The sequence below is a fragment of the Danio aesculapii genome, chromosome 7 (assembly GCF_903798145.1).
Source record: "Danio aesculapii chromosome 7, fDanAes4.1, whole genome shotgun sequence".
Lineage (NCBI taxonomy): Eukaryota > Metazoa > Chordata > Actinopteri > Cypriniformes > Danionidae > Danio > Danio aesculapii.
In genome coordinates this window covers 17,333,607-17,347,923 of record NC_079441.1, presented here as the reverse complement: position 1 = coordinate 17,347,923, position 14,317 = coordinate 17,333,607, and the positions used below count along the sequence as shown (strand labels likewise).

The 14,317-nt window shown below is 34.0% G+C and overlaps 1 protein-coding gene across 2 annotated transcripts in view; it reads left to right on the top strand.

Moving 5' to 3' along the window:
• Positions 1-14,317, top strand: part of dock11 (dedicator of cytokinesis 11) — a 173,570-nt gene that overhangs the window by 126,421 nt on the left and 32,832 nt on the right. For both annotated transcript variants that reach the window (XM_056461155.1, XM_056461154.1), the window contains 3 exons: positions 3,039-3,152; positions 3,233-3,448; positions 12,233-12,290. In XM_056461155.1, coding sequence (XP_056317130.1) covers positions 3,039-3,152; positions 3,233-3,448; positions 12,233-12,290 — 388 coding nt within the window. The remainder of the gene's footprint in view (positions 1-3,038; positions 3,153-3,232; positions 3,449-12,232; positions 12,291-14,317) is intronic.

The window sequence follows — 14,317 nt, the reverse complement described above, 5'->3', positions numbered from 1 at the left end:
TTGTCTTTTGTCTTTTATAAGTATAGACATGATTTTCATATTTTGGCTGTTGTTATTTTGAAAGTCTAAATTAGAAACTGGGGTAAGAAAAGAAAAATCCATTAAAAAAGTTTATAAGAATAAGATATCAAAAGAATAAAGGCGGACAGATCCATAGGTCATTGGTATGTGCAAGGCATTGTCTCAAACAGTTTAAAGCATTACATAATTTACATTGGGCGAAACAGTGACACAGTAGGTAATGCTGTTGCCTCACAGCAAGAAGGTTGCTGGTTTGAGCCTCCGCAGGGTCAGTTGGCGTTTTGTGTGGAGTTTGCATGTTCTCCCTGCGTTCGCGTAAGTTTCCTCCGGGTGCTCCGGTTCCCCCACAGTCCAAAGAAATGTGGTACAGGTGAATTGGGTAAGCTAAATTGTCCGTAGTGTATGAATGTGAATGAGTGTGTATGGATGTTTCCCAGTGATGGGTTGCAGCTGGAAGGGCATCTGCTGCATAAAACATATGCTGGATATGTTGGCGGTTCATTCCGCTGTGGTGACCCCAGATTAATAAAGGGACTAAGCCGAAAAAGACATGAATGAATGAATAATTTACATTGGTCCAAACAAAACCTTAGTAAGAAATTTTCAGAAGTGGACCCCACATGTGATTGGTGTGGACTAGAGCCGGCATCACTGGCTCATATGCTTTGGAGCTGCCCAAAATGATTGTCGTACTAGGGGAATCTTTTTTCAACAATTTCAAGAATATGTCAAAAACCAATAGATTCAGATCCCCGTATTGCAGTTCAAGGCATTACACTACGGATTTTTAGTACAGAACTAAATATACTTATATTTGTCAGTCTACTTGCAGAGAGGTTATTTTATCCCTTTTCAAGATGTAAGATAAGTCTTTGGTTTCTCCAGAATGTGTCCATAAATTTTCAGCTCAAAATAACTATCAGATTATTTATTATAGCCTCCAGAATCTGCCCATTTTGGTGTCCGCCCACTGTTCCTACATGCGTGTCTGCTTCTCATCATGCGTTATGTCAGATAAACAGCAGTCAGTGATGTAGAGACAGACACGGATGAAGCTGAAATACAGATTATTAGTCAAAAATACCAAGTAAGTTTATTTGATGTATTTGTGGTGGAGTTTATTTAAGCCTTTCTGAAATGAAGAATCTCACACAAATGTCTTTTGCAATACACATACACAGTCTCACGGCAATTCGTAACATTGTGATTTAGTGGCTAATTCGTATGAATTCGTACGATTTAATTCGTACAATTTGGAATGATTTGCTCATCCCCCAATGACGGTTTGGTTTTAGGGGCGAGGTTGGTTAATTCGTACTAATTCGTACAAATTAGCCACTAAACTGACAAAACGTAAATACTTACGTTTTCTCGTGTGATCAGGCTGCACATACACACGCACGCATATATATATATATATATGCATGTTAACTGACACCATGGTCATGGTGATTATAGCGGTTAAGAGTTAGAGAGCGTGAACATGCTCTGATTTAAAAACGTTTTCAACTTATATAATTTGTAAAAATCACAGAGTTGTAACTAATATTTTAATCCCTGTTTATTTGAAAAGAAATGTCTGTCAATTAGTTCAGTGGATGGCAAAAACCACACTCTCACTAGGATTTGGGTCCTATTTTAACGTCAGGAAATTTTAAAAAGAGACTTTTTGTGTTTCTATTACTCCAATATGACAGTGGACACACTATACATACACGCAGTTTTGTCCAAACAGCTTACAAAAGATGATTTTCACCATAGGTGTCCTTTAACATTATTAAATTGGAAACGGAAAGCTAATTAGGGATGTAATGAAAGATTTGGAACTGGAGAAAATCGCATTCTCCCTAAGAAAAAAAAAGAAGACAAATTCTATAAAATCTGGCAACCTTCATAGATTATTTTAAAGACATAAATTCTATGAGAAATAGTTAAATTGAAGAGAATTAGACTAATTTAGATCAAAACTGAAGTATTTGGTTTTTATTATTTATTTATTTATTTATTCATTCATTCTCCTTTGACTAAGTCCCTTATTTTATCAGGGGTCACCACAGCAGAATGAACTGCCAACTATTTCAGCATATGTTTTACGCAGCGAATGCCCTTCCAGCCGCAAACCAGTACTGGGAAACACCCACACACTCTATGGCCAATTTAGTTTATTCAAATTCACCTTCAGTATAGCGCATGTCTTTGGACTGTGGAAGAAACCAGTGCGAGAACAAATTCCACACAGAAATGCCAACTGGCTCAGCCTGGACTCGAATCAGCCGCCCTTTATTTATAACGTTTTTTTTTTAGTTATTTACTTATTGTATTCATCTATTATTATTTTATTTTTGCATGTATTGTTCATATGTTGTATATTTTATTGTTAATTGTTGTTTGAATGCTTGTTGGATCCGATTCATAAGTCATCAGGTCTGAATGTTTGAAAAACAACAAAGAAAGTTATAACAAAATAAAAAAAAGTTAAAGAGGGCATGACAATAAATATTCAACCCAGACAGTTTTTTGTGATGTTTTTGTGACAACATTTTGTGCAGGTACAATATCATATACATACAAAAATAAGTCATACACTGCTCTGATTTTTCACAACCAAGAACTAATGACCAGAAAACAATATAGTTATTAAATAAAGTGTAAAATAAATACATAAATAATAATAATGGACTAATAATAAATGTAGTAAATAAATAATAATAAGGCTTTATTCCTCTTCTGCTTCAAGATTAATAGTGTCAATATAATTCAACAAAGGTGTCCACATTTTGTAAAAATATTTTAAATTCTCTCTTGATGAAAACCTTTTTTTTCTTTTATCTATCTGATAAATGAAGGTGGAGATGTTTGTTTCCACCTAAGGAGAATAAGTCTCTCCAATAATGTGGTGAAAGCCACAATGTTCTGTGTTGTTGAAGGCAAATTTGGCCCAAAAGGATTTCCCAACAATGCTTCTTAAACATTTTCATTGATGATCTTTCCTTGATTTTTCTCTTTCTGATCATTAGATTATCATTGCTGTAAGTCAGCTTATCGCTGATGTGGCGCTAACCGGCAGCTCACGTTTCCAGGAGTCACTCTCCATCATCAACAACTTCGCCAACAGCGATAAAATCATGAAGGTGAGCAGTCCACAACAAGTTTCTCTATTATTATTTCTTCCCTCCGTAAATATTTTAATAATATGAAACCTTTTCCCCAGACCACAACATTTCCATCAGAAGTAAAGGGCCTGACCATGCGGATACGAACAGTGCTGATGGCCACAGCTCAGATGCGCGAGCATGAAAAAGACCCAGAAATGCTGCTCGATCTGCAGTACAGTCTCGCCCGATCCTACGCCAGCACTCCAGAGCTCAGACGGACCTGGCTGGACAGCATGGCACGAGCACACAGCAAGAACGGGGACTTTTCTGAGGTATGCATCATGTGACGCCAATGTTGTTTTTATTGTCGGTACAGGTGCATTAGAAAGCATCATCCACGTTCATGTGAAACTTGTTTTGGTGTCAACTCATTCTAAATTATTATGAAATGTCAATCATGCTGCCTCAGGCCCATTCTAAGTCACACCCTGAAGCTGTGTGTGAGTACATTATATATATCGAATGTCGCTTTTCACGCAGGGTGAAGATCATATCATCTGCTCAATGGTGAAAATTTCAGAGGAAACATCCACAATGTTTGTTTTCAGATGTTTATCATAATGCAATTCATTGTTCTGTTCGGTCTTCACATGATTGGCTCGGAATTTGCATCGCTTCGCCAAAACAGTGTATATTTTCGGTGCGCAAATTTGCATGAATTTGAGAGAAAAAATACGTAAATAATGCCTTATATAGGTACGGGTGATTTTGATCCAAAAATGCCGCAGTTGTTGCTTATTTTAAGTAATTTTATGATATTTCTAGTGTATATTTATGAGAATATGATTGATTAAATATGTTAAATATTGCTGCGTAGAAGTTCCAGTAGATACAGGCTGTATGCGAAAATGTTTAATATGAGAAAATGAAAGCATTTGAGTGACTAAGAATTTTAAGGATTTTGACAACACCTCACAGTGAAGCTTTTATCATAATTAGGTCTTTCATTTTGCAATCTGAAATGCGAACAGCTTCTATAGTGAACATCAAGTTGTCAAAACTTTTTTTTTTAGGTGTGTCTACTTGTCAGTTGGTTTAAAACAGCAGCTGCCATTTGGGTTAATGTCTTTTCTGATCCAGTCCAGTTAATCTACATTGTAACAGTTGCCAGCAGCTGGTGATTTAAGTTCATCACACAAGTAAAATTAAGTAAATTCAACCTCACGTTGTGTCAGTCACTTTGGCAGCATTTAAACTGCAGATCTTGATGGCCAATTCCGATTTTGTGACTACCCGATTTTTTTTTTTGCTGACCTGCTTACATCATCTTTTAAAAGTGACTCGTATCCGATTGTCTGCGTTTACACAGCACACGCCAAAGGAGCAATGACCTGGAAAAAAAGAGCGGGCGCTGACTGACAGCTGATAATAAAAGAGCGGCCTTTTCTCCGTTCCTGTATTTAATCTGTTTGCAGGGTTTCATTTTTTTAAATTCTTTTCAACAAGTTGTTTTACTATAGTTTACGACAGAAAAATTCTCATTTGGCCTCTTCTTTTAATCTAGGCCTTTTTAAACCAGTAGGCATCTTAATGTAATGTCCATGGCATGATTTATGCACGTGATGTATGCAGTTTTTTTATATTAGTTTATATTGGCTATACGTCGCGGATATTGCACTTTCTCATTAACACGCTTAAAAACTTGTGCTACATGACAATATAAAAGCTTTTTTAGTCCTCGTGTATGAGATTTAGGGTTACCACTCTGACGCTTTTATTTCAGAACAGTCTTCAGCAGAGTTGACGTCATTCGTTACGGTTTATAATGATGCGCAACTCGCATTGACAGTTGATCAATCTACCTGCTTACTCTGCAGACAAGGGCACGGACCCGGTTCATATCGGGTAAATTTCCACATATGAACAAAGCCTGACTCTGATTTAAGTATATCAGAATCCATGTGTTTTTTTCCTGCTTACACGTACATGGGCCGTATCTGATCTGTGCCACATGACAGAAAAAAATTATGAATTGAGTCACTTGAACCATGCAGTGTAAATGCAGCCTTTGACATGTTACCTCTGAAACTTTCGTCTGTTTTTTGTGTCTTTGTTTATAAATTATTAATAGCTGTTTTGCCACTACAGGTCTTTGCACACTGAAGTCGTATGCATTTGTATTCGTATACGAAAAATTTGTCACATAAACAAACCTTGCACACTGAGTCCGATGCGTATTAATGCATTCCGAAAAAACGCAAAATATTTAGGAGTCAGTTCAAGCAGTGCGAATTTGTTTTTCCTTTTCTACTTTGGAGAAGAAAGAGGAGGAGGAATAGGCTACATATTGTGTTCATCCAATATGGCATAGAGAGGAAGGAGAGTTCAGCTCATTGTCAAAGAGCTGCGCTGGAATATCCCCAAATGCAACGTTTATTTCAGGAAATCAGTGGAATTTTAATACATTGCTTGTGGTACTTCACACATTCACCTACGTAAACAAATCTTAAACAGAGATGCATGGCGGCCATGTTGACTTGTCGAAGTAACATAACGAAAGCGGACCATGCTTTCCATTCAAATGTCTATGGGCAGCACGTCAAATGTATGAAAAAAAACACCTCTCAAAGCGCTCTTTTGGAAAAGCACACGGAAAAAATGTAACCTTTTTTGATTTTTTTATGATGGAGGAATGTTTCGGTGGCAGTGTGTCAGAACAATTGACACAACATGAGGTTGAATAAATTTTTTTACCTTGCAAAAATTACAGATGAAAATTTTGGATTCAGTGTGCAATAACTTTGAATATACTCTACTCTCTCAATTGCCCAAGAAAAAATTCTCAATTTGGTGGGCACAATATTTCCTTTTTGAAGAGAGGAAAACAGAAGCATCAAAATGTGTACTGTTTTGCTTTTTTTTTTTTGCAAATTATTCATTAATATAAATTGGAGTCATTATGCAAGGTTTCTTTGTATAACAAATATTTTGGATAATGAATACCAAAAAAAACGAATGTGAAAATGTTAGATTTAGTGTTTTCAGATTATTTATTCTTACAAAATTGATGATGACAAATGATGACAAATTTAGCGAAGTGACTTTCCTTGACATTTTTAGTAGTGTGTTTTCTGCTTAAGTATATGTTAGTCATGTCATTTAGGTTTAAATTGCACTGCCAGATTTCTTTTATTTTTGTTTGTTATGTAATGTATTGCTTCAGTTTAATAATAATTTCTCATACTGCAGAAAATATCAAACGATTCACAGGCTACTATTAATTTACAGATATTTTTTAAATAAAATTATTTTAAAGGGTTTTTCACTTTTTATTGAGATGGGAAAGTCAAGGACAGACTGGAAAGCATTTGGAGCAGAGAGAGGGGAAGGATTGGCATACGACCTCGAGCTGGGAATCGAACTTGGGTCGCCATGAGCACAATGGAGCTATATGTCGGCGCACTTAACGCTAGGCAATTGGCGCCGACATTTGCAGATTTTTAATGGTGTAGTGATGCATTTAAAGTGTCATTTTGCTGTTTTAAAGGCTAATTTTAGTTTTGCTGATAATATTTTTTCTCCTGGAGAAAGTCTTTGTTTAATTTTAGCTAGAATAAAAGCAGTTTTAAAATTTTTAAACACCATTTTAAGGTAAAAACTATTAGCCCCTTTAAGCTATATATTGTTTCAATAGTCTACAGAAAAAAACATCGTTATGCAGTAACCTGCCTAATTACCCTAACCTGCCTAGTTAACCTAATCAACCTAGTTAAGCCTTTAAATGTCACTTTAAGCTGTATAGAAGTATCTTGAAAAATATCTAGTCAAATATTATTTACTGTCATCATGACAAAGATAAAATAAATCAGTTATTAGAAATGAGTTATTAAAACTATTATGTTTAGAAATGTGTTGAAAAAATCTGCTCTCTGTTAAACAGAAATTGGGGGGAAAAATAAACAGGGGGGGCAAAAAATTCAGGGGGGCTAATAATTCTGACTTCAACTGTATGTCACATACCTAATTTCTCAATGTTTCCTAAATGAGAGCATCACTTTTATTCTTTCTGAAGCTCTCCTTTCTGATCTTTATTTGTTAAGGGTAAAGAATAATAACACCACACATTTTTGCCAATCAGATTTTGATTACTCACTTAAAATCAGGGTCCAGGTTTTAAAAAGCAAAATGTTAGGCTTTAAAAATCTTAAATTTGCTGAAATATTGGCTTGTACGTCTTAATTAATTTAAAACAGGTCTTAATTATCCTGTTTCAAAGTAAAGCTGCTTTATCGGGCCAACATCCATCCAATCACCAACAATCTTTATAAATAATAATAACCTTTTTTAAAAATATTTAGCTTTAATATTTATTTTTTTTATTGCAAAGAGATACAATTTACAATAGCCGTTCGACAATTTTACAGCAATTTCTCCAAGTTAAATTATTTAATCAGGGAAAGAACTTAAAAACAATTACACAATTTGGACCAAAAGTCAACAAAGTTAAATTTTTGATTATTTATGTCATTGTCTCCATAATAAATATACTTTTAACAATGTTAAACTTATCATAAAAAAAGAAATAATACTTAAAAAAAAACACACACAACTACTGTACAGTTTTACTTGTTTTGACACATTAAAATATGTCACTAAGAAATTACAAATGTACATTTGTTTGTGGCAACCGAATGCCATTAGAAATAATCATTAGTGTTTCTGTGCAAGTCTAAAATTTAATTCATAATGGTCTAAAAAGGGTCTTGAAGTCTTAAATTTGACTTGAGTAAACCTGCAGAAACCCTGAAATGGCAATTTTATTGAACATGTGCATGCTCAATGACTGATTTATACTCTTGTATGAATTCTTTTATCATAAAAAACCAAGTGGAGATACAGTGAGTCATTTGAGTTAGAGATTTATTTCACATCTTAGATTTAATCTTTTACAGTAGCAGGCTGTTTCATTTAAAGTGATTTACAAAGCTTGAGTTTTAACAATCCTTTTAATTCAACAATGTATTAAAGTTTAAAGCAGAGGATACTCAACAGGCAATGCATCTGGTTAAATGTTGTGGCCTGCATCATACTGAATCATTATAATGAATTGTTAAATCATTAATTACACTCAAAAGTAGCACAAATATTAGGCTTTGTGCTTTCAATGCAGACGATACTTTTACAGTAACACTTTGCATTGTGTAAATGGCAGATGGTTTGCTTATAGCAGAAAGAAAAACAAACATATTAAAATTGCAAAGCGCTCCAGCAACAATGGATAGAGCTGTCATCATGTAAACAAGTTCACAGAGTTTGCACTGTTGCGAAACTTCATTATTATGAAAGCTGGTTAAGCTCCACAGTGAGCCTCTACCATCATTGGGAAGGAGATGGAGAACTCAACATATTTAAAGATCAAATTAAACATAAATCAAAGCATTAGTAGCAGCCTGATCAGTTATTAAATATTACATTTACATTTAGTCATTTAGCAGACTCTTTTGTCCACTTACTTACAATTGAGGAGGCATTCAGTGATTCAACAAGAAGAGGCAATACACACAAGAAGTGATAATTATACAAATGAACTGTTTGTGCTCAGAGAATTAAGTGCTAGAGTTAGGAGAGGAGAGTGTCCTTTGTTTTGTTTTTTGAGCAAGAGTGTTTCTACATGTGGTTTGTCGAGCCCACTCACCTGTAATGTTATCACCTAATATAAATATTAAAACCTATTATTAGCATATATATTTCCCCCTTTTTTGTTTGTATTTAACAAGACCAATCATAGTACACAGGCTAAAATGTTACAGATTGTCTTAGTTTAAAACCACTCATACTTTCCCATAATACTATACATCATAATACATACTGTACAATGCAGAATAACTGAGAATTACAAATAACAGATTATCTCTTGTTAACTTAAATCCAATCATACCTTCTCAATGTCTTCTTGCTACTTAAAAAAAAAGTCCTCTGATGAAAAGAAATAAGCTAGGTAAACAATAAAGAAGTAAACAAGAGTAAAATTAAACTAGCTTATATTTAATGGCACTCAACATATCTTCTCCAAGTTTAATACTCTGTTTATGTATGAATGCTTTTTTATTTATTTATTTGATCCACTTTTTACATTTTATTTTCATATTTGGTATTGTTTTCTATATATTGAGATTAAGGATAAGCCAGGCTTAGTAAAAGCACTGCATTTTGAACTGAGTAAAACTGCTAAAATTATTCTGAAGTCTTTTGGTGCAAATTGTAATTTGTGAGCCTTCACATTTTAATTCTGGCCTTCTTACATCCTGTCCTAACTACATGCAACGCGACAAGATTCCATCAACAAGCAATTTGGCTGTCTGCACCAATGTGACACAACAAAAACGTTTAAATCTTAAGGTTATTTCACAGTGAATCGGAAATTTTCGTCTGTAAATTTCACACGTTAAAAAGTAAATTCAACCTCAAGTTGTGTGAATTGTATTCACACACTGCCTCCAAAACTTTCGTCCATCATAAAAAAATTCTATAAAATTTCTTTGAAAAAGCACTTTGAGAGGTGTTTTGACAGTCCAAAACCACAGTACAAATAAAAAACTAAATACAGAATTCCATCATTTGAGCTACCGATAACGTTATGACAAACACAGTGCATAAAATAAAGACAGAATGTGGTGGACTGTTCAGAACCCCTATGCTAGATTCAGTGACTGGCACACCACCTCTCCTCTGATGCTGCTTGGTGAGTGAGTGAGTGAGTGTGTGTGTGTGTGTGTGTGTGTGTGTGTCATTTAAATATCAACCACTGCTCTCCCTATGAAACGGTAATGGTTAAAATCTAATTAAAACATGTTTAATCTATTTAACATGCTGAGTGTATGATGTTGTTGGTTTGCGCTCACAGTTTCGACTTTAATTTTCAAACCGTTTGCTAGGCTAGCTATTTTATTTTCAAGATCTGAGGTGAACTATCTGCTGTTTTCAGTAGTTTGGTAATAAATGTCATGTAAAATGGTGTTCAAACTCCCATTGGTAGCATTTAACACTGAATAAATCATGTAATCAGTACCAGAGTTGATAATTGTCATAGTAGTTTAAGGTGTTGTTTTGCTTCGATGTCACAGAAATAGAAATTTTGCATGTCTCTCTACAGAATGGCTAGGATAAAAACGTGTTTTAATATGAATAAGATACCTTTTATGTACGTGTTGCGGTGCTTCGTCATGTAGTTAGGACACAGTGTTAACATCTGAACACGAGTAGCCCTTGTTTAAAGTATATATAATATGATAATATAAAAATAAAAGCACAGCAAATTTACAAAATTCACAATAAAACCTAATTCACCAAACTCAACTGCAATTATTCAAGACTAATTGGTGCTTCATTACTAATAGCAGCAAAATAAAAGACCAGCTTCAAATTCTTAGCCATTTTTTGCAGAAATATTACCATATTTGCTTTCTCAAACAAAAAACTCAATAAATAATGCACACCTCTGTTCTCCTACACCTCACCCAAAGCAAATTAATTTAACGTAATCATTTTAATAAATTGAAGTGGATTGAACATGAAAAAATGTATTTGTCCCAAAAAAAAACTTTATAATTGTGTCGTTTCAATCCTTTTAAATAAGTAGTTTGAACAAGCAGAAAAATACATTTTTAATGCATCACAGGGTTATTAAAAATGAAGTACAGAAGACATTTCACTTACAGTTGAAGTCAGAATTATTAGCCCCCTTGTAAATTGTTTTTCTTTTTTAAATATTTCCCAAACGTTTAACAGAGTAAGGAAATTTTCACAGTATGTCTGATAATATTTTTTCTTCTGGAGAAAGTCTTATTTGTTTTATTTCGGCTAGAATAAAAGCAGTTTTTTAAAAAAAATTTATGAACCATTTTAAGGTCAAAATTATTTGCCCCTTTAAGCTTTTTTTTCAGACTGTCTACAGAACCTAATTAACATAGTTAAACCTTTAAATATCACTGTAAGCTGTATAGAAGTGTCTTAAAAAATATCTAGTCAAATAATATTTACTGTCATCATGGCAAAGATAAAATAAATCAGTTATTAAAAATTAGTTATTAAAACTATTATGTTTAGAAATGTGTTGAAAAAAAATCTTCTCTCCGTTAAACAGAATTTGGGGGAAAAATAAACAGGGGGGCTAATAATTCTGACATCAACTAAATATAAAATTTTGACAGAACAGTAAACCTGATCTCCTTACAAAAGTTTACAAACCTCATAATCTTCCTCCACAAAAGACAGCAGAGCTCCTAAAACATCATAAAGTCGCTATATTGCTTCTATCAACATCTGTGTCTCAATTAATGAATATATTAGCATAATAATTAGCATAGATTAGCCTAATCTCTCAATTAATTGCGAAAGAAGTATACACACTTGCAGATACATCATCTGAATATCAACCAAAGTACGTTCACCTTAAAAAACTGTTATACGCCATAAATCAGTTATGTTTATGGCGCCATCTGGAAAGCACCTCCTAGGTTTAACGTTCAGGTTATCATTCAAACAATCATTTAAGCACCTGTCACTCCCTTTTGTCTGAAAGAGCACGTGTCAAACCTTAATCTTTTAACCGTAGTAAGAGACTTCTGCACTGCTGCTGGACTTTTATTTACTTGGTTTTGAATTATTTAACAGTTTGGCAGTTGTGTGTATTCATATGCTCTTCTGATATGTTTAGGTTTGTAGCAATGTTTGCTTCTTCATATAAATACATCCCCCCATTATGACCAAAAACAGGAATTGAACTGGAGGAAAGGTCACGTCTTGGCCAGTGCTCTCAAGTGTTTCTATTTCAATCACATGCAGGAAATAAACCCATGTATGGGAAAGATCGTGCAAAGACATTGCCTTCTAAAGCATAAAAATGGCATGCATATGGTTTTAAATATGTTTAATACATGCAAACATATATTTTTAACTGGTTTTGTACTAAATCCACTTATGAATTAAAGGAGTTACACACAAAAAAAAATGCAGTTATTGCTTTCTGAATACTCTAGTAAAATTAGTCGATGCATGAGATTTGTGTTCTTGATTCTGTACGCCTCTAATATTTTTCTTTTCTTCTATTTCCACAGGCTGCCATGTGTAATGTTCATGTTGCTGCATTAATGGCGGAGTATTTGCACAGGAAAAGTAAGTTTGCAAAGATTCTTTACTGTCAACAATGGTTTCATGCTCATTTATTTGGGTCAAATGCATTCTTCCTTAATGTTCCTAAAAATCAGCCATAGCTTTATTTGTGCACTGATTGAAAAAATGAACATCAGAATGTATGTCTGAACTCAGATTAAAATGTTGTAATTAATTTAAACAAACTGACAAAGACAGCAACAACCAGTGTTGGGCGCGTTACTTAAAGCAGTGGTTGTCAACCACCAAGCCACGGACCGGTACCGGTCCATGGATCAATTGGTACCGAGCCGCACAAAAAAAATAAATCATTATTTCCATTTCATTTATGATTCGATCTTTTATTTTGAAAAATCTTTTGTTTTGAAAAATGAGCGTATTCTCTCGATTACATCTCGGTCACTTGAATGCCCAAATTTAACCCACAAGCAGCAAAATGAGGAGAAACAGACGTCTTTGGAAAATTTCTTTGCTAAGGGGAAAAGGCCAGTGAAGGACCTGCGAATTGCCAAGGAATAGATCCACAACCCATTTGTCAACAAATCAGGTGAATCCACCATGTCTGTGCAGGAAGATCAACTTCTGGAGATCGCAAATGATGGCGGCCTTTTAGGGACGCCTTCCAGACACACTCGGTTAAATGAATTCTGTAAGCACTCCGCAAGTCACATTTTGGTAGACTAATTAGCTCAGACAAACATAGAACACCCAAACACTGCAGTGCTTTGTAATTTTCTCCATAAATAAAACTTTTATCAGAGTGACAGCAATGTTTTGTCAGCTTGTCATCCTCTGAAAAAGCGATTGATGGTCGCCTAGCAATATACGAACCACCGCCTCCCCCCAACCCCCCGATCAGCAGTAAAATTGTCAAGCGTTGACCGGTCCACAGTGATAAAAACGTTGGGGACCACTTACTTAAAGTTATTAGTCACTAGTTACTTCTAAGAAATAATAACTGGGTTGGATAACTGAACTACATCATTACCAGGAAAACTGACTATTGTGTTAGTTTACAAATGCTGTATATGTCAAAAAACTTGCCCCTAATATTACATACAGTACTGTATGTTGAATAAAATGGACTGTAATAAATTCAGTTATTATTATTAAACATTGTACACTATTCTATAATTGATTAATGTTGCTGGGGGACAATGTGAGAGACACCTATTAAATTTAATATTTTATTTAAAATATATATATATATATTTTATTATTATATATTTTTATTTAGCCCTTTCAAAGGGTAACAATACAAAACAACAAAACTAAGCAACAAGCAAACTAAAAGTAAAGCATACACACTGTAAAACTGCTGGGTTCCACTGAATTAATTTGTGTTGGGACAACATGAAAGAAATAAGTTAGCTTATTTAAGTGGATTGAACATAAAACAATTAAGTTGTCCGCCAAAAACTCAAGAATTGTGTTGAATGGGCTCGTTTTAAATAAGCGGTTTGAACAAACAGCAAACATCATTTGAGTGCACATTGTAAAACATGCTGGGTTACACACAATTGCATCATGTTGTCCCACCACAAATCGTTTAAATGAACTTAAATATTTTTACAAATTTAAGTAGATTGATCGTACACCAATTAAGTTTTCCCCCAAAAAAGCTTAAGAATTGTGTTGTTTCAACTCATTTTAAAAAACCAGTTTAAAGAAGCAGCAAAGTATTTTTTTGAGTGCACACAGTATGTAGAAATACATCAAATAATAAATAAAAAGGGTACAGTATAAACCAGTGGAGAAAAACTATTTTGTTGAATCAAATCATGTGGTACTGTTTTATATAATTCATAAATGGATTGCAAATCTTTTTAAAATTCATCCCTTCCTCTCAAAGAATGTGTGAACTTCTCCAATGACAATAAATCATGTCTATAGTGGAATAATACATAACAATAAATCACAATAGATGGCTTAAAACTTGTAATATTTATTGCACAAACAATATTTGGTCAACAAATAAGTCTAGTAAATATAAATATTACAGCATTATGTTATATATATATATATATATA